A 22,177-nucleotide genomic window follows, 5' to 3' on the forward strand; every position below is an offset into this window, starting at 1 on the left:
TTTCCAGATTAAATTTTTATATTTTATTCACAGCACAGTAGCTCTTCCAGAAAATTTTCCAGAAGATCTCCTGGAGAAGGGAATGGCAACCCACTCCAATGTTCTTGCCTGAAAAATTCCATGGACAGAGGAGCCTGGCAGGCTACAGACCATGGGGTCACAAAGAGTCAGACATGATTGAGTGACTAACACATGTAACACACAGCTCTTCCATAGCATGTTATTAGCAACACTTTTGACGCATTGTCCGAGGACAATGTCCTTAATTTATGAGTTCTAAAGGGGGAGAAATTTACATTGCACCAGTCACATTCACGTCACTCTGTTAGGAAGTTGATCTCATTTTACAAGTCAGCACTGTTTTAGAGAAAAAGTACTACATGAAAAATGGCATAAAATTTTTATACTATTTATAGTTGATACATTTGATTCAAATAATGAATTCAAATAACTCATTCGAGAAATGAATGAAATTCTATGGCTAAGTGCCAAGTTTTGTGAAACCTATTGAAAAAGAAAATGGAACTTATATAAAAATCTTTGAGAAAGCTTTATAGAACTGAGCTAAAATTGGTGCCTTAATGTCCATTTTGATTTAACATTTTTCCTTTCTTCGCTTCCAGTTTTATTGAGATATCATTGACAAACAGCACTGGATAGATTTAAGGTGTACATAATAATTTGACTTGCATACATTATGAAATAATTATCATAAGTTTAGTGAACATCCATCATTTCATATAGATACAAAATTTTAAAAATAGGAAAAAATATTTTCCCTTGTGATGAGAGCTCTTAGGATTTACTCTCAACAACTTTCCTGTATAATAATGTTGTTGTTTAGTTGCTAAGTTGTGTCCGACTCTTTGTGAATGCATGGACTATGTAGCCCGCCAGCCTCCTCTGTCCATGGGATTTCCCAGGGATCAAACCCAGGTCTCCTGCATTGGAGGCAGCTTCGTTACCATTTGAGCCATCAGGGAAGCCCCCTGTTTAATATACACCAGTGTTAATTATTTTTATCATGTAATACATTACATTCCTAGTACTTGTTATCTTTTAACTGGAAGTTTTTACCTTTTGATGGCCTTCATCTAATTCTCCTTTCTCCTCCTCCTTACCCCTGATAACCACAAATCTGGTCTCTTTTTCTAAGAGTTTGTTTTTGAAGTATAATTTTTGAAGACTAAGTAAGTTCCTGTTATATAACATAGCAATTTGATATTTCTATACATTTCAAAATGATCACCATAAGTCTACTCACAATGTGTCACTCTATAGAGACATCACATATTAATAGTTATTGTCTTAGTTCCCACACTGTACATTTCATATCCATGACTCATTTATTTTGAAACTGGAAATTTGTTCTTAATTTCCCTTACCTGTCTCTTCCTCCCCTTACACCTTTCCTCTCTGGCAACCACCTGTTTGTTCTCTGTATGTATAACTTTCTGTTTTGTTTGTTTTGGGGTTTCACATATAAGTGAAATCATTCAGTATTTACTTTTCTCTAACTTATTTCACTTAGCATAATACATGGCAAGATTTCATTCGTCTTTTTTTTTTTTTTTAAGATTTATTTATTTTATATTTGGCTGTGCTGGGTGTTTGTTGCTGCTCAAAGGCTTTCTCTCGTTGTGGCAAGTGGGAGCTAGTCTTCATGTGGTGCGTGGGCTTCTCCTTGCAGTGGCTTCTTTTGTTGCAGAACGCAGGCTTTAGTGCAGGGTCCTCAGTAGTTGTGGTGCTTTGGCTCAGTAGTTTTGGCTTGTGGGCTTAGTTGTTGCATGGCATGTGGAATCTTCCCTGACCAGGGATAGATCCCATGTCCCCTATATTGACAGGTGGATTCTTAACCACCTGGACCACCAGGGAAACCTTTCATTCATTTTTTTGGCTGAATAGTATTCTGTTGTGTATATGTGTGTATATGCCACATCTTTCTCCATTTCACCTATTAGTGTGTACTTAGGTTGTTTTTGTATCTTATTTTTGTAAATAATGCAGCAATGAACATAGGGGTTCTTATATTTTTTCTAACTAGTGTCTTCATTTTTTTCAGATAAATATCCAGGAGTGGAATTGCTGGGTCCTATGGTAGTTCTATTTTTAATTTTTTGAGGAATCTGTTTACTGTTTTCCATAGTGTCTGTACCAGTTTACATTCCCACCTGCAGTTCACAAGGGTTCTGTGTTTTCTGTATCCTTGCCAACAGTTGTTATTTGTTGTCTTTTTCAGTAACAGCCATTCTGATGTGTGTGAGGATGTCACAGGTTTTGATTATTAGTATTTCCCTGATGATTAGTTGAGCATCTTTTTATTGCAGTCTGTATGTCTTTGGAAAAAATGTTTAAATCTTTTGCCCATTTTTTAATTGGGTTGTTCATTTTTTTGATGTTTTATGAGTTCTTTGCATATTAACCCCTTGCTATATATATTGTTTGAACATTTTTCCAAATTTTGCTTTTTAAAAAATATTATTTTGAGAGCTTGGAAATAGAATTGGGTTGGTTTTCTTTCTAACTTTAGGAAAAGCTTTTGAAATGAAATTCTGGGAAGTACAAAAAAACAGTGTCTCACAAATAGATGATGTAAAGCAACTTTAGGTGTCTAGGTGTGCTCATTGTATAGTACCCACATTATGGGAATTGTTAATTTCATTGTGTACAGTTGTTGACCAGATCACAACTGGAGGGAGTATTGTGTTCTATTTCAGGTGCTTTAAAGTGAGGTTAACAATTGTTCAGAGGAGAATGACTAGTTTTGTAGGGAATCTGGAAGTTATATGAAGATTGGTTGAAGGAAGTAGAGGAATAGACATGATGATTGTCAGACTCAAATGTGTAAATTTTTAACATAACAAATTTTTATTGTGCTGACCCTGAAGACATACCTAGATGAAAGTAGATTTCAATGCAATATTGGAAAACAAAATAAAATGCCTTTTTATACTTGTGAAAAATTGCAGGAATTCTGCATTATGTATTGCTGTGTAACAAATTACCCCCAAACTAAGTGGCTTAAAACAACAGATACTCACTTTACCATTTCTGGAGGTCAGGAATCTGGGCCATCCCAGCTGGGAGCCTCTGAGCCTAGGTCTCTCTTGAGGTTGCAGTTAAGCTTCTCTAGAGCTATGGTCTCACCTGAAAGCTCGACTGGAAAATGATCTCCTTCCAAACTCAGTGACTTGGACCTCTGTTCCTTGTTGGACTGAGGGCTTCCACTCTTCACAGACTGCTGACTGAAGACTTTCTTCAGTTCTTTGTTACTTGGATCTTTCTTCAAGGTTTCTTCATGATGTGGCAGCTGACTTCTGCCAGAGAGAGCAGTTTGAGAGAGGGCACACACCTGCTCTTGGAATGGAAGTTACCATCTCTTTATAAATCTTGGAAGTGACACCCCAACACTTCCAGTCTGCACTTGGGTACAAGTGAGTTACTAAATCCAGTCCACACTCAAGGGCTAGAGACTACGAAAAGGTGTAAAAACAATAATAGTCTCACTGGTGACTGTCTTAGAGACTGAGACACGTACCTTGGGTGGGGTATAGAAATTTTCTGTCATTAGAGGCGTTTATGTAGACATTGGCAGGCCATCTGTCAGAGATGTGTTCAGATATTCTGTACTAAAAAAGAGAGTGGACAAAGTTACCTCCCAACTTAATTCTATAAGTTTATAAATGCTAAGGAAGTAGAAAAGCTAAGGATGGAAAACTCAATTAAGTGGGTAGCTATATAGTATACATAGTATTGTACTTCTTTCAATAGTTAATGCTTATGTAGTTGTGGTTTTTTTAGTACGTTTTCAAGTTTTTGTGACTCAGTACATTTTCTTATGTTTCTAAATATTCTGCTGTATAATAGACACAGTTGTATACCTACTGACAAACTCTTTTTTGTATGTTCAATTTTTGAAGCATACTCAAATATCTTACGTTCTACTTTTCTCATTGAAAACAAGTGTGGGAGTAAGAAAAAACAAAACATAAAGGATAATTTTAATCTATTTTACAAAGATGACCTTGTCTTCAGGTGTGACAGAAAACTATACTAGAGATAGTTATATTTCATTATATAATGAAAAGTGAAGTTGTGTTCTTTAGATAAAGCATCTCTTTTACCACAAATAAGGTAAAACATACAAATAAGCAAATAAATAAAGAATACTGCATAAGTTTATATGAATATTCACTTTGATCTTAATTGGTAAGCATTAATTTGTGATTAGAATTTTAAATTAATTTTATTATAAACATTACTCTTAAAAACATTCTGCCTATCTTTTTTTTTGTGCCTATCTTTTTTACATGTGTTTTTATAGGTTGAAATTTTACTTAATAAAGATTTGAATTTTTACCATAAGCTGCTATGATAATTTAAGGAATAAACTATTCAAAACTGTAAAAATTCTTTGCAAGATTAATACCTAAAACTTTTGACTCCGAGTGAGGAGACCTTGAGTTTCTTATGCTTAGCTCTTCCTAATGTCCAATAATAATTCTATAGTCAAGTGGTGGCATTGTTTCTCATTAGTCAGTAAGATTCACATTTTGAATAGTTCTAAAGAAGTTACTTGCTTTGGTCTGACCAAACTTAACCCTCCATATTTCTCTTGAAATCTGTGACACAATTTATTAACTTTATGATTGGAAAAGTATTAAGTCTGAGACTGGAGAACTTAGCAGAGATCCAGTAGACCTTAAACAAACCCAGTGAACCATGTTGTAAACAAGTGATCTAAAACAGTGTATTATTAATATTTTGCCACACCCATGTGGCATGCAGGAGCTCCCAGACTAGGGAGGAACCCCATGTCCCCTGCATTGGGAGCATAGAATCTTAACCACTGGACTGCCAGTGAGGTCCCTAAAAAAGTATATTATTTAAGAATAAAACAAATTTTTCACATACTTCCTTTTTAGATCTAAAATTCTTATGCTTTAAATTAACACCATAATTTTGCTTTTGGTTGTGCTCCAAAAACTAAGTTATGTTCAGCAGCAAAGCATTGTAGCAACACTTGAAACTTACCTAGTTTCAATTTCAGCAGCAACTATTGAAATTTATCTAGTTTCTTCTTCCTCTTCTGGGATGGTATCTAAAAGCATTCAGAATGATACAGCATTTGACATACTGTTGTCTTTTATCCTGCAGTACAGCCTGTAAGAAAACCAGGCTGTCCTGAACCCCTGGTAATAGAATTATTTACCTTTATCCCAAGAAGGTTGGGAAAGCGCCAGAATCTGCATGTGGAGTGTGCCCAGGCCAAATTCCAAGGAATTCATGCTGTGAGACCTAAAGTTCTTACAAAAGTCAAAGTGAAAGTTGCTCAAGTCATGTGTGATGCTTTGCGACCTCGTGGACTATGCAGTCCGTGGAATTCTCCGGGCCAGAATACTGGAGTGGGTTGCCATTCCCTTTTCCAGGGGATCTTCCCAACCCAGGGATCGAACCCAGGTCTCCCAGAGCATTGCAGGCTAATGAAGTTGTCTAAAAAATATAGACCAACATGTAGTGATTCCATATGTGCTACATGTGTTTGTGACAGGATTAAATGCACTTTCCTTATCGAGGAGTAAAAAATTGTTGTGAAAGTATTGAAAACACAAGCCAGAATCAGAAAGCTAAACTAAAAAACGAAGGTTTTTTGAGTAATAAAAAGATCAAAAAGACGTAAAATTAAAAAAAATTATTTAGACTTCCCCATATTCGATATGGCTTTTCAAAGGTACTTTCAAATCTGGTTTGTTTTAAAGTCAAAAGTTAAACAGCTAAGGGACTCCCCTGCTGGCTCAGTGGTAAAGAATACGCCTGCAGTGCAGGAGACACGGGAGATGTGGGTTTGATCCCTAGGTTGGGAAGCTCCCCTGGAGGAGGGCATGGCAACCTGCTCCAGTATTTTTGCTTGGAGAATCCCATGGACAGAGGAGCCTGGCGGGCTTCAGTCCATAGGGTAGCAAAGAAGCAACTGAGCACTCACAGATGCAAACAGCTAGAGCTCTTTCAATCTAAATTGTTTTTTCACTTTGGAGGTTTCCTTCCCTCCTGTCATTTTCAATACTGCTTGATTTTTGATGGCAGTATTCATTTGGATAACATAATTTAAAAATTAACTGGAGTTTATTAAGTAAAGGTTAGGAATTATATTTTACCAGATGTGGAGAGATCTTTTAAAATAAAAAATGTAATCTTTAAATTCATTTTAGTATCTTACACAGTTGAGCTAATAATTTTGTCTCTCTAGCTAAAAGGGTATATATTTAAAACTTCGATTAGATTGTTGTTAATGTAGACTTCTAGCTTATTTACCCACCCTATTAGCATTGTTTAATAGAAAAACTATGAAAAATGATAGAACTATGGACCTCTGTTGGAATAATTTTTTATATTATTCGAGTTCGATGAAGGGTTTTCATTTTGGCATATTTAGATGACTGTGTATCCATTTTATGTTGTTCCTTGTTTTTGTATTGTTGCCCTTTCTTTTCCTGGAAATCAATGTGATACAATAGAAAGAACTTTAGTCAACTTATGGTTCCAGTCTTGTCCTAGAGTTTTTGTCTACAGTCTTTTCTTCCTTCTCTCCCTTCCTGTTTCTGTTTCTGTGTCTCTCTTTGCCTATCCTCTCTGTCTCTGTATTTCTGTCTTTCACAGTCAGAAATTCTAATTTTCATTGTTACAAAGCTTAGGTTCGGGATTGGGGAGGAGAACACAGTTTCTTGCCTGTCAAGATGAGGCAATGCAGATGTTTTAAGGAGGTAATGAAAAATTGATCTGAAAATTAATCTAAGTATATATATTTGCCTCCTTTTTACCCCTTTGTTTTTTGCTACACAGTTAAATAGGTTCCTTCAGTTACTTTTAAGAAATTTCATGGATGGCATTGACATCGATATTTACGTCCTGACATGTTTCTGAAAGAAGTACTCAGCTGCTAGTGAGATGTTCAGCCTTAATATAAATGCTGGGCTAAGTTTTTGAGCATACAAAGCTTTGTGTCTTCATCTGTAAAATGGAGATAACATCGTCAGTCTTATGATTGTTATAAAGATCAATTAAGCAATATAAGATCCTACAATAGTTTTTGTGCCCAATAGTTTTTGCATTGTAAATGTAGCAGTTAATCCTGTCTTTGGACTTGCCTTGTGGCTCAGATGGTAAAGAATCTGCCTGCAATGTGGGGAACTTGGGTTCGATCCCTGGGTTGGGAAGATCCCCTGGAGAAGGGAATGGCTACCCACTCCAGTATTCTGGCCTAGAGAATTCCACGGACAGAGGAACTTGGCAGGCTATAGTCCATGTGGTTGGGATTCTTCAGTACCTGGCACCTTGATATAGAACTTTTGAGATCTAATTCTGTGATTTTTTTTTCATTTTCATAGTTTTTTTCTGTTAAATTGAAACTTTTATTTGTATAAGAAATGTATGTATAATTAAATAATACATGAATATATATTGGTTATAAACCATTCAGATGATGTTGAATGATGAAGAGTAAAAAAATCTCCCTTCAATCCTTTCCTTTCCTAGTTCCCTGCCCTCCATCCAATCTCATTCTTCTTTTCATAGGTGACCATTCTGAACAGTTTGATATGTATCCCTCCAGCCTCCCTTTGTCATTTATTTAAATACAGAGATACTATGCTCTCCCTTTTAAAAGAGATGAATAGGCCTATTTATATTCATCAATTCATCAAGTATTTGTTGATAGCTGTATTTTTCAGTAATGTGTCTTTTTATATACATCACTGCATTAGTATTCTATAATATGAATTTACCAAAAATTAACAATTCTCCTATTGATGAGAGCTTGGTTCATTTCTAATTTTTCTCTATTACAAGCAGATCTTAAAGAACATCTTTGTATATGTTCAGTTCAGTCAGTCAGTCGTGTCTGACTCTGCGACCCCATGAACCACAGTACGCCAGGCCTCCCTGCCCATTACCGACTCCCAGAGTCCACCCAAACCCATGTCCATTGTGTTGGTGATGCCATCCAAACATCTCATCCTCTGTCGTTCCCTTCTCCTGCCCTCAATCTTTCCCGGCATCAGGGTCTTTTCAAGTGAGTCAGTTCTTCGCATCAGGTGGCCAAAGTATTGGAGTTTCAGCTTCAGCATCAGTCCTTCCCATGAACACCCAGGACTGATCTCTTTTAGGATGGACTGGTTGGATCTCCTTGCAGTCCAGGGACTCTCAAGAGTCTTCTCCAACACTTCAGTTCAAAAGCATCAATTCTTCGATGCTCAGCTTTTTTTTATAGTCCAACTCTCACATCGATACATGACCACTGGAAAAACCATAGCCTTGACTAGATGGACTTTAGTTGACAAAGTAATGTCTCTGCTTTTTAATATGCTGTCTAGGTTGATCATAACTTTTCTTCCAAGGAGTAAGCGTCTTTTAATTTAATGGCTGCAGTCAACATCTGCAGTGATTTTGGAGCCCAGAAAAATAAAGTCAGCCACTGTTTCCCCATCTATTTGCCATGAAGTGATGGGACCAGATGCCATGATCTTCGTTTTCTGAATGTTGAGCTTTAAGCCAACTTTTTCACTCTCCTCTTTCACTTTCATCAAGAGGCTCTTTAGTTCTTCACTTTCTGCCATAAGGGTGGTGTCATCTGCATATCTGAGGTTTTTGATATTTCTCCTGGCAATCTTGATTCCAGCTTGTGCTTCCTCCAGCCCAGTGTTTTTCATGATGTACTCTGCATGTAAGTTAAATAAGCAGGGTGACAATATACAGCCTTGACGTACTCCTTTTCCTATTTGGAAGCAGTCTGTTGTTGCATGTCCAGTTCTAACTGTTGCTTCCTGACCTGCATATAGGTTTCTCAAGAGACAGGTCAGGTGGTCTGGTATTCCCATCTCTTTCATAATATTCTACAGTTTATTGTTATCCACACAGCCAAAGGCTTTGGCATAGTCAATAAAGGAGAAAGAAATGTTTTTCTGGAACTCTCTTGCTTTTTCCATGATCCAGCGGATGTTGGCAATTTGATCTCTGGTTCCTCTGCCTTTTCTAAAACCAGCTTGAACATCTGGAAGTTCACAGTTCACATATTGTATATGTATCTTTGTACATATTTGTATATGTTTGCAGAATAGGTTCCTAGAAATAGAATTGGAATTGGTGAGTCAAAGAGTATATGCATTTAAAATTTTCATAGATGAAAATTTCATACTGTCAAATTCTCTCTCTAAAAGTCTGTCCCAATTATATTCTTTCTTTCATTATGTGTTTTTAAAGATTTTTGGTCATACTTTGCAGCATATAGAGTCTTATTTCCCCAACTAGGGTTTGAACCTGTGCCCCCTGTGGTGGAAACATGGAATCCTAACCACTGAATCCCCAGGGAAGTCCCCAGTATTCTTAGCAGTGTGTGTGTGAAGGGGCATTTACTCACACTCTTGCCAACTCTAGATACTATCAGGTCTTTTAAATTTTGCCATTGTTGGTATCTTATTTTAATATTACTAGTGAAGCTGAACATCTTTTTATCAATTTTTTGGATTATTTTTAGTGCTGTGAATTGTTGTTCAGCTGGAATTTTGGGGGAGATACTGATTTGAAGATGCTATTTTTATGTTCTGGATGGTAATCTTTTAACCATTTGTATTATATTTGGTCCTTGTCCCTTATCTATTACTTTGTTCATGGCAACTTCTGTTAAATGGAAGATTTACATTTTATATTTTTAGTGCCAAATTTAGCAGTTTTTAAATTTACCTTTTCTGGATTTTATGCGACTGAATTACACAGCATGTGTCTACCTATCTTGTGCGTTGTTTTAGTACTTTAGTAATTAAATGTATTTTAAAGATATTTGTGGGTTTGAATATGAAAATAATACAAATACTTTTATCTCATAAAGAAAGATTGAAATAATATTTGAATAGAATCTGAAAAGAGGGTCTCAGTTAATGAAAAAAATACAAATCATTCTGAAATGTTATTGCTTTGTTATATAAATAATGAATATATTATATTCCTTATATGTCTAATTATTTCCAGTTATTTGCAATTGGAAAGTCATTATGTTTCATGTGTGTGTTTAGTCGCTCAGTTGTGTCTGATCTGTTCCGAGTCCATGGACTGTAGTCTACCAGGCTCTTATGTCCCCGGGCTTTCTCTAGGTAAGAATACTGGAGTGGGTAGCCTATTGCTGCTTCAGGGATCTTCCTGACCTAGGAATTGAACCAGGGTCTCCTGCAGTGCAGGCAGATTCTTTACCAGCTAAGTTACCAGGGAATATATGTTTCATATGTAATATTTAAATTATAAATACAATATATAAATTTCATATAAAATATTTAAAATTTTTGGAATAGGTAATAATTGCACATGGTCCAAAATTAAAAAGGTACAAAAGGGTGTATAGTGATACCATTTTTCTTCTTTATTATCCATTCCATTTCTGTTGTTTATTATCCACTTTTCCCTCTTGGAGACAACCAGTTATATCAGTTTCTTGTGTCTATTGCCAGAGATGTTTTATGCATATATACAACATATTTTTATGTTAATTAATTCTTTTCTTTTTATAGCTATATAAAGCTGCACCTGCTTTAAATGTAATTTGTTCTTCAGGCTAAAAATCATTCACAGTTCCAGAAGGTAAATTAAAATAATTGATGAATAGAGAACAGCTGTCAGCAGTGAGAAGGGACACATGCTGCATCCGTGCTTGCTGATTAGCAGACGTGACAGGGCCTTGTAGTTAGAAGGGCTTTTCTTTTGTTTACTTAAATGATCTAAAACAAATCTTTCTTTTCTCTTGTTAAACTGACCTTAGAATCAGAGACTTCTGATTGTTCCAGACTTGATATTTCCTGCTAAGAAAATATACTTCCTGTTATTGAAATGTGAGTTAAAACTTGAAGGAAAATCATAGAAATTAGACAAACTAAATAACCCTCTTATTTTATGTGTGAAGAAATTGAGGCCAGTAGAAATTAAGTGACTTGCAATGTCACATTGATATTCCTGAAGGACCAGATATTTGCAGTTAGTAATCTGGCAGCAGTGTAAGTTTTTGGAATGCTCTTTTATTTAAGAGCTAGGAAGTACCCCCCCCCCCTTTTTTTTAAGAAGTTATAGTAGTGTTACGTTGCAGTTTGATATTTTATAAAAAATCTTCATAATATTTCATTTCCTCATCTGCATTTTGCCTGTAAACTGGAATGGTGAAGCACTGTTGTTCAGCATTAGGCACTCTGTAATTCTTGGAAAGTTAAAAGAAAGCAGTGTTTATTGTTTAGGATGGAGATAGGGATTAATCGAGGCTTTCTTAAACACATTTTTTTCTTGACTATAAAATATTTAATGGATGTGCCCTAATTCCCTTAATGTTATGCTTTTGAATCATTCTTAGCCTTCTGCATTTTCTTCCTTCGTAGTTTGTATTATAAGTTAGTGAAAGCACCTCATTGCAAAGGGACATTTAAATACCTATTTGTGTTTGGTTAGAAAGCTGATATTTTTTCATGAAACTTTTTTCATATCTATGTATGGAAATATACATAGAAGTCAATATATTTCTATTATCATTCTTTTTTTTCTTATTTATTGCTAACATTTTACCTTTAATCTTAGATTTCTAAAAATTATTTTTTTCCCTCTAATACATTCTTTTAATCTTGATTCACTTAGATAGTTTTCAGCAGGAGTCCATATAGAGACTCTATCTGGAATTTAGTTTAATTTAATTTAATTAATTGTAGATGTTAGTTGTATATTAGTACTAAAATACTGACCTCTGTCTAGCTCATTTCCAGATATATTTACTTTTTAAAAAAACTTTTTTTTCTTACTTCATTATTAAATATAAGTAAACATTTATTTCTTAGAGGAAAATTCATAGAGTTCATGTTTTGTGATTTATTTTTTAATAGCAAATCTTTTAGTATGAAAATACTAAGACAATCTGATCCTCCCTACCCCAATTTTTTTTCTTTTTTTGGTGGAATACACTTTATTGTTGGCCCTATATACTATAAATTCTGCTTGGTGAGCACACATGTACATGGGCTGGCATGTCTACCTAAGATGTTGTCAAGGCTGATTTGGCTGAATAGATTGAAGGGCTGGAGCTTTATCCTTTAGAATGACTTTGTTTTTGGCCTTGCCATGGGATCTTAATTCCTTGACCAGGGATCAGACCTGGATCATCAGTAGTGAAAGCATGGATGTGTAACCACTGGACCACCAGGGAATTCCCTTGAATGGGTTTTATTTTATTTATTTATTTATTTTTCTAATAAGTAGATTAAACATGTATTTCAAGTACTTATTTTAAATGTATATATTTTTTTCAAACTTTTTCTTTTGTATTAGAGTATGACTAATTAACAGTGTAGTTTCAGGTGAACAGTTAAGGGTCTCAGCCATACATATACATGTATCCATTCTCCCCCAGAACTCCCTCCCATCCAGGCTGACACATAACATTGAGTCAGATTCCACGTACTATATACTATAGGTCCTTGTTGGTTATCCATTTTTAATATAGCAGTGTGTACATGACCTTCCGCAACCTCCTAACTATGGTGACCATAAGCTTGTTTTCTACGTCTGTGAGTCTCTTTCTGTCTTGTAAGTAAGTTCAGTTGTATCATTTCTTTTTAGATTCCAGGTATAAGGGATGTCATGCAATATTTCTCTTACTCTGTCTGACTTCACTAAGTATAACACTCTCTAGGTCCATCTGTGTTGCTGCAAATGGCCTTATTTCATTCTTTTTAACAGCTGAGTATTATTTCACTGCATGTATGTACATCTTTGTCCATTTCTCTGTTGATGGACACTTAGGTTGCTTCCATGTCTTGGCTGTTGTAAGCAGTGCTTCAATGAACATTGGGGTGCATCCTTTTGGATCATGTTTTTCTCCAGATATATGCTCAGGAGTAGGATTGTAGGGTCATATGATAGCTCTATTTTTAGTTTTTTAAGGGCCGTCAATACTGTTTTCCATAGTGGCATCACCGACTCGATGGACACGAATTTGTGTAAGCTTGGGGAGTTGGTGATGGACAGGGAAGCTTGGTGTGCTGCAGTCCATGGGGTCTCAAAGAGTCAGACATGACTGAGAGACTGAACTGATAGTGGCTATACCAGTTTACATTTCCACCAACAGTGTAGGAGGGTTCCCTTCTCTCTACACCCTCTCCAGCATTTGTTGTTTGTGGATTTTTTTGATGATAGCCATTGAATGGCTTTTAGAAGAGTTGCAAACAAAATCATCTACTCTGTACTTTTTTTTCCTTGTAGGATAATTGCTCTACAATATGGTGTTGGCCTTTGCCATATATCAACATGAATCAGCCACAGGTATACATAGGCCCCTCCCTCCAGAGCCCCCCGCTCCCATCTCCCACCTTATCCCATCCCTCTAGGTTGAGCTCCCTGTATTAAACAGCACATTCCCACTTACTGTTTTACATGCAGTAATGTATATGTCTCCATGCTGTTCTTTCAGTTCGCCTAGCCTCTCCTTCCCCTACTGTGTCTACAAGTCTGATCTCTGTCTGTGTCTTCATTGCTACTTTGCTACTCTGTACTTTTTAAGAGAGATTTCTTCATTGATTTTTTTTTTTTGCATCTTAAATTAATTCAAGTAATAATTATGAGCATTTATGTACTTTCTGTTCATTAAAAATAATTTTAGTGGTTTCTAAGCTAGTAGAATCTTACTGATTTATAGTCCCCCTGAAGGAAGAGGAAGAGGCATTTATTACTGAATTCTACTTCTCCGAATTAGAGGAAAATCTTAACTTTGTAGTGATTAACAGTTTAAGAAGATTAAAAAATGTTGAAAATTATGCTTTTATATGTTATCTTTAAAAATATATACAGCTAGGATTTTGGGAGCTTCTACAAATGCTGCAGTAATACAGGGTGTGTTCAAAAAGAATAATGCTAAAATATAGTCATTATGTACCTATGTTTACTGTTGTATCTAGCAACAGTAAAGTTTATAAGAGTTAAAATTCTGGATTGGATAATTAAAATATACTTTTCTACTGGGAATTCTACAAACTTACCTTTTAAATTAATTTTTTAAAACCCTGAATAATTGCATCTATTCAAAATCTAAGTATAGAATCATTGTAAAATATGTATTGTTAGAATATACTACTTCTTTTAGGCTTTATTGATTGATCAGAAATGATGGCAGCATGAAACTTGTGGTTATGATTTAAATTTAAGTGAGACTATTGCCATAGATTCATAGTATAATAACTCCAGAGTTACTTAGTATTAAACTGAGTGTTGAATAATATGAGGCCTATAAACTATTTAATATCATAGTGTGTACTGAATGTTAGAAAGTTATGGTCTCAATTCTGTATTAGGTTGTGTAATTGGTATATGGTGATTTAAATGAAGTGCCCTCTAAGAACTTTTGAGGCAGCTTTACAGTTATTTTTCTGGGAGTTAAATTAGCAGTGGCTCATTGGTAAAAAATTCTCCTGCCAAAGCAGGAGACATGGGTTTGATCCCTGGGTCAGAAAGATCCCTGGAAGGAGGAAGAGGCAACTCACTCCAGTATTCTTGCCTGGGAAATCCCAAGGACAGAGGAGCCTGGTAGGCTCCACGGGGTTGCAAAGAGTTGGGTATGACTTAGTGACTAAACAACAACAATTCTTTTCTAGTAAGAACTATCTGAAGATTTGGGAAATGCTAAAATCAGTGGGCTCTAGGAGTAATCTCAGAGAGACAGCTGTGAAATACGGTCAGAATTTATTGAATGGAAGTATCATTAATTTTATTGTACAAAGTCTATGAACAGAAGGGTAGTCAGCTCAGAAGACAGCAAAGGGAAACCCAAAGCATGAGAAATTGGGTGACTGGCCTCTTGGGGGAGAATTTGTGATTTGTCTGTTTCCTGAGGTAGGCTTGTTCTTATTGTGGAGATGGATGTATGAGATTAGCTTAGTCTGATGTCATTACATATTTGAATCATAATTACTTTCCCATGCTCTGTCCTTTGTTTACTCCACCTAAGAGAAAAAATACGCTCATCTGATGAGCATTCTAGTCTGCCACATGATTGTAATTAATTCTCATTATGAAGAAATAAATTGTCAAAATAGTAAACAAATTGAAAAAAATAAACCTGTATGCATACATGTATATATTTATATTTCTGTGAATTTGATTAAAGATAATTGGTCCTGTGGGAGAGATGCTGTTTTATCTGATCACGTTTGTTTGCAACCAGTCTCTTTAGCTTGCTATTCTTTTGTATTGATCTGAGCCTGGACTTTTGAACTGCAACAACTTGGGGCATTTAAATTGTGTGGTCTCATCTTTAAAATGAGAATGTTGACCTAATGCTCTTCAGAATGCCTCTTAGTTCTAATTCTTCATGTTAACTTGTGAGCTCAGTTGTATCACTGCAGACTTAACAGGTAAGAGAAGGGATTTGAAAGAACTGAAATATCATTGATGTTTATGTTGATAGTACCAATATTACTTAAAGTTGCACGTTTCAATCAGCCTTGTTTTGTTTCCAGAGTATAGAGTACATTTTACGTGTTGCTGCTACATTCTGTAAACTTCTTAAGGACAGAGTGAGTACAGGACAGTGTATATCACAAAGAAAAGATAGCCAATACTTACTGAATGAATATATAGGACATAACTAAACATGGTTTGGATATTTGTGACTTTAAAAATATTCTTTATTGCAAATTTTATACATATGTATGAGTAGACAGAATAATATTATCTTAGTTCATCTGAGGTGCTGTAACAGGATACCATAGACTCGGTGATCTATATATAGAAATTTAGTGCTCACAATTCTAGATGCTGGGAGTCAGAGATAAGGGAGCTAGCATGGTTAGGTTCTGTGAGAGCCCTCTTCCTAGTTGCAGACTGCTGAGTCACATTGTATTCTCCTAAGAGAGAGGGCTAAGCTAGCTTTCTGGGGTCTCTTTTACTTTTTAATTATTATTTTTAAATTTAATTTTTCATTTTTATTTGGCCATGCCGAGAGGCAGTGCACATGGATTTTAGTTCCCCAACTAGGAACTGCTGGTTGCCCCTTGCAGTAGATGTGTGGAGTCTTAACTGCTGGACCACCAGGAAACTGGGATATCTATTACAAGGGCACTAATCCTAATCATGAGGGCTTTGTCCTCATTACCTAATCACCTCCCAAAGGCCTTTCCTCCTAATACCATCACTTAACATATGAATTTTGGGAAGACACTAATGTTCAGACCATAGCAAATATTATGAACCTCCATTTGCCTATTACCTTACTTTAATAGTCATGATTATTATTTTTCCTTTACTTCCTGCCATGTGCCTTTTGTATTATTTTGAAGCATATCTCAGATTTCATATCAATCTGTAATTCCAGTGTATATCTCTTGAAGATAAACACTTAAAGAAATCATAGCTATACCTATATCATACCTCAAAGAATGACTTGGTTTTGACAAATATTACATTAATTTCACTTTGAATACCTGTACTAATTATTTCCCAGAAACTTGTTATGTGTAGTTTCCATGTAGTTAATAATGCTTAGAAATAAAACAGTAGAACTAATTTTTGTTTTTATTTTGTTTAATATTTAGGCTATCGACATGACGGCTGAAGAAACAGTGAATGTAAAAGAGGTTGAAATCATTAAGCTAATCTTAGACTTCTTGAATTCAAAGAAGCTTCACATTAGTATGTTGGCCCTTGAGAAGGAAAGTGGAGTCATAAATGGCCTGTTTTCTGATGATATGCTTTTCCTGAGGTATGATTTCATTATCACTGTAAGGTTTGTAGCTCATTCCAAGAAATGTAAGTATTAATAAGATAATAGGTACAATATAGGGAGGTCTTTTTTAAAAATATAAATTTATTTATTTTAATTGGAGGCTAATTACTTTATAGTATGGTATTGGTTTTGCCATACATCAACATGAACCCATCATGGATGTACACATGTTCCCCATCCTGAACCGCCCCCTTCCACCTCCCTCCCCGTACCATCCCTCTGGGTCATCCCAGTGCACCAGCCCCAAGCATCTTGTATCCTGCATCAAACCTAGAGTGGCGATTCGTTTCTTATATGATATACATGTTTCAGTGCCATTCTCCCAAATCATCCCACCCTCTCCCTCTCCCACAGAGTCCAAAAGACTGTTCTATACATCTGTGTCTCTTTTGCTGTCTTGCATACAGGGTTATTGTTACCATCTTTCTAAATTTCATATATATGCGTTAGTATACTGTATTGGTGTTTTTCTTTCTGGCTTACTTCACTCTGTATAATCGGCTCCAGTTTCATCCACCTCATTAGAACTGGTTCAAATGTATTCTTTTTAATGGCTGAGTAATACTCCATTGTGTATATGTTAGGTAGGTCTATATAATCATGAAAAGTAAGTATAATTTTTTAATGTTTATTTTTATAATGAGAATTTACAAAATAAAGTTTTCTGTAGAATATTTTCAGGAATAAGATCCAAAGATTCATTAAAAAGAGTCACAATTCTATTATGGTTGTGGCATCGTGTAAAAGATACTAGATTAAGAAATCAGAGACTGTAAACTTAAAATTTTTCTGAAATATCTCTTGTAGCTGTAGAAATAAAACATACTCATATAAATATATTCTTTGTAGAAAATATGGAAAAATAAGGAAGAAAAATCACCTCACCATCCACACATACTTTTAGATGCATATTAAAAAACCAGCAATTCTGTTTTGGATTTATAATTTGTATCCTGCTTTATCCATTAACATTATAAGAATTCTGTGTGTGATTATAAATTTTTGCTTTTAAAGTTTTCAGTTTACTTAATTTCCTAATAATTTCCCTATTTTTAGACAAATTGTTCCCAGGTTTTCTTAAATGCTCTACTGAGCATCTTTCATACATATGACTTTTTCTGTATCTTGGATTATTTCCTTAGAACAAGTTTCTTGGAGATGGAATTGCAGAGCAAAAGGGAGTTAACATGTTTGCCAAAATGGAAAGCTAAATATATCCTTGCTTGAATTGGATGGAAAAAGAAAAACCCAAATTTTCAGACAGAAATGTATTCTGTGCTTATGTGGTACCAAATGTCCTTGACAGGGAGTACAGATTCTTGGATATGTAGCATTTTGTGAAATGAAAATGAAGTGTTTCTAACTCATGAAGAAGGAACTTTTTAAAAAGCTTTATTATATCAGGAAAGTTTATTTAAATTCATTGCACTTCCCTGTATTTAATATTATGAATGTCACTGAGCCCTAGAGAGCTTAGTCAATGAAATGTGTAGCAGGAACCGATACTAAGGCAGTATTCTTTGGGCTTTGTCTTTCAAGCATTGCTATTCCTGGAATTTACTAGTGGCTCTCTGATATCCCTCTGCAGAAACCCGTTGGTTTGTGGTGAAGTTTTACTGGTCTAAGGTGAAATGCAAAGAGTTAAAGAATAGTAAATTTTTCATTAAACTAAATGTATTCTTCTAATGTATTCATCTTAAAGGGCTCACCTTTGAAATTATATCCTTCCTATTTTTTAAATGTTAAAATGTCCCTTTATAAAATGATTATGTTATATATTGTGATTGCTTTTTATTACTATTCATTCTTTGTAGAATTTTAAAAGTTGGCAATCTTATGTAGATCTTCTTGCTTGTTTCTTCCTTTTTAAATTTTCTTATACATTCTAAAAATGTATAAGTAGGGAAATAACTTTTAAGAAAGAACAGTAATCTAAAAGCCTTATAACTTTTGGAAGTTCCCATAGACCACTTAAGTCAGAGAAACCTGGTATTATTCATTACTGTTTTCATTCTCAGAATATAAAGTTTAGTATATATTAAATTTAGTTAAATGCCTCCAAGATGTTGAAGTCACATTTAGAGCAGTTTTTCAGCCTTAGTACTGTTAACATCTTATTGTGTGAGTGTGGGAGTTGTCCTGTGCATCATAGGATGTAGGATATTTAGCAGTTCCTCTGACCCATACCCTGTAAATGCTGGTCACACCCCAGTTGTGACAACCAAAAATGTCCCCACAGAGTGCCAGATGTCTCCAGGGGGCAAAGCTGCTCCAAGTTGAGACCCACTGACTTAGGGAGACTGGGACATACCTACACACTGGCCCCTAAATAATACAGAATAACTTTAAACTGTAAGATTAGTAGGGAAATAAATACACTTTTAGATTTAGTTCAGTGTTTTTACATAGGTGAAGAAAAGCACATTTTAGAATGAGGAGTGGGTGCAGATTCAGAGATTCTTCTCAAATAGCATATGTTGTTACAAATAATTTGTGGGAAAAGTTAATTTTATTATAGTGGTTGAGGAATCAAGTAAAATGTTAATCTTATTACCTGCTTTGTGATGTTCTAATGCTATCTTGTCATCTATTCTGCTTTTAATTAATTACTGTAACACAAATTTGATGGCTTGCATGGATTTTTCTTTATATAGGCAACTAATCCTTGATGGTCAATGGGATGAAGTTCTTCAGTTCATTCAGCCTCTAGAATGTATGGAAAAATTTGACAAAAAAAGGTAAGATTTCATATGAAACTTTTTAGTATCTTTTCGTTGGTAGAAATGTAGCAGCTAGCAAGACAAAACAATAAACAAAAATTTAAAAACAAGACTGTTAACTTTCCTAGCACATAGTACCCTCAGTCCCATTGAGTAGGAGCATTTCTAGAGGACAGCTTGCATGTACTTCAATTAGTTGACTATCTGATATATAAAATTAGTCAATGGTGCCCATATATAAAACATCACAAGGGCCTATCTGAAGCAGTTGTTTCTTCATAATACTACAAAGATTTTAGAGATGTCATTCCATTGTTTCCTGACCTCCATTATTTCTGCCAAAGAGTTATTTTTAATTCTCTTGTATGTAATGTTTCTTTTTTTCTTCTTCTACTAGCTGCCTTCAAGATTTTCTCCTTGTCATTGGTTTTTAGCAGTTAGATTGTGCCTAAGTGTGATTTACTTGTATTTTTCCTGCATGGGGTTTACTGAGGTTTTTGGATCTAAGTTTATGTCTTTCGTCAAATTTGAGAAGTTTTTGACAGTTATTTCTTCAAAAATTTTTTCTGCTCCTTTCTCTTCTGCTAATTATATAGTATTAGATTGATATTGTTCCACAGTTTTGAAGCTTTGTTCCTTTTTTAAAAACATTTTTTCTGTGTATTCTTTAGTCTTGATTTACCTTCAGCATTTATTGACACTTTCTTCAGTGAGTAACCTGCCCATAAACAGTGAAGTTTTCTTTTCAAATATTATACTTTTAGGTTGCAGAATTTACTTTTATTTATAATTTTTCTGCTGAGATATTCATAACTGTTTGTTCATTGTGACTATATTTCCCAATAAAGTCCTTGAACTTATTTTTAGTAACTGTTCACTAATAGTTCTTATTTGCTAATTGCAACTTCTGGGTTATGTCAGGCTCAGTTTCTATTGATTGCCTTTTCTCTTAACTGTAAGTCACTCTTTTTTCACATGTCTCATCATTTTTCAAAATATATTCTGCACATTGTGGATTCATCGTTGAAACTCTGGATTTCTGTTATCTTCTTTAGAAAATTATTGATTTTTATTCATACAGGGAGTATACTTTGTTATACTCAGAATGCAAAGTCTGTCCCTCACCTAACAGCCATCAGTTGAAATCTCTGCTCAGTTATTTAACTTTCAGTCTGTTGCTTTTGCGGGGCTCTTTGGAGTCTCCCTTGCATCTTGAGTTTTAGGTATGGCCAAGGTTTTAGGCACAGTTTATACAGTAGATTTTGATATATTTTTCATTGTGGTTTCCTCTTGTTTTGGATCCTCCTACCCTCTCTGCCACTTTTCAGCTGTTCTGGCATACCAGACCTTTTTCTGACTTCTCAAAAATCTGTAAAACTGCAGCTTTCTGCTTGAGTTTTAGCTCATGCTGTGTGGATTGGGGAGTATCTCAACTGGAAGGCCCTATACCCTTGACTCTCACTCCCTAAAGTTCCCTTTTTTCATGTATTGACTTCCCTCTAGTTGTGTTAGCCATTCCTCCCCCACCTTTGGTGCTTTCAAATAAATTTTGGGTTTTATCTAGGGTTTAATTGTTATTTGCAGAAAAGTTAGCCAGTTACAAATTACTCCACCATTATCATAAGTGAAACTTCATGTTAGTTTCTGATTCTCCATAATTCATGCTATTTGATACTTCTTTGCTTTTGTACGTTGTTTATTTACCTGGAATACTGTTTCTTACATCATCTTCTGCCTTTACATAGCACATGCTTGATCATCTTCCAAGAGTCAGTTCTTGTAAGACCCTCACCATTTCTTATAGATTTGGTTTCATACTCCTTCAAAATCTTTCTCTGTGTTAGTTACTCAGTCCTCTCCGACTCTTTGAGACCCCATGGACTTTAGCCCTCCAGGCTCCTTTGTCCATGGAATTCTCCAGGCAAATACTGCAGTGCGTTGCCATTCCCTTCTCCAGGGGATCTTCCCGACTTAGGGTGTGACCAGGTCTCCTGTTACAGGCAGATTCTTTACTGCTGAGCTACCCAGGAAACCCAGAACCTTGCTGAATCCTATACATATTCTATGGAATTTATTAGATGATTCTCTTCTTTTTGTTTTTTAAATTGAAGTATAGTTGATGTATAATACTGTGTTAGTTTCAGGTATATAGCATAATGATTCAGTATATTTGCAGACTATATTCCATTATAGCTTATTACAAATTCTCTGTGCTATACAGTTAATCTTTGTTGCTTATCTGTTTTATGGATAGTAGTTTGCATCTGTTAACCTCATACCCCTAACTTATCCCCCACCACCAACTTTAGTAACCACAAGTTTGTTGTCTCTGACTGTGAGTCTGTTTTGTGTATATATGTATATTCATTTATGTTATTTTTCAGATTCCACATGTAAATGTTATCATATAGTATTTGTCTTCCTTTGACTTATTTCAGTAAGCACAATATTCTCTAGGTCCATCCATGTTTTTGCAGATGGCAATATTTTTTGTTTTCCTCTTCCTTATATGACTTCTTTTAAAAAAAATTTTTAGTTTCAGGTACACAGCAGAGTGATTCAGTTATACATATATCCATTTCTTTTTAGATTCTTGTCCTGTGTGAGTCATTACAGAATATTGAGTAGAGTTCTCTGTGCTAAACAGTAGGTCCTTATTAGTTATCTC

The 22,177-nt window shown here is 35.1% G+C and overlaps 1 protein-coding gene across 4 annotated transcripts in view; it reads left to right on the forward strand.

Moving 5' to 3' along the window:
• The window catches only part of WDR47 (WD repeat domain 47), a 63,262-nt gene that overhangs the window by 3,858 nt on the left and 37,227 nt on the right, over window positions 1-22,177 (forward strand). For all 4 annotated transcript variants that reach the window (XM_040232155.1, XM_040232157.1, XM_040232153.1 and 1 more), the window contains exons 2-3: window positions 16,599-16,765; window positions 19,444-19,527. In XM_040232155.1, the coding sequence (XP_040088089.1) occupies window positions 16,608-16,765; window positions 19,444-19,527 (242 nt within the window). In that variant the 5' untranslated portion in view covers window positions 16,599-16,607. The remainder of the gene's footprint in view (window positions 1-16,598; window positions 16,766-19,443; window positions 19,528-22,177) is intronic.

The sequence above is a fragment of the Oryx dammah genome, unplaced genomic scaffold (genome assembly GCF_014754425.2).
Source record: "Oryx dammah isolate SB20612 unplaced genomic scaffold, SCBI_Odam_1.1 HiC_scaffold_28, whole genome shotgun sequence".
NCBI lineage: Eukaryota > Metazoa > Chordata > Mammalia > Artiodactyla > Bovidae > Oryx > Oryx dammah.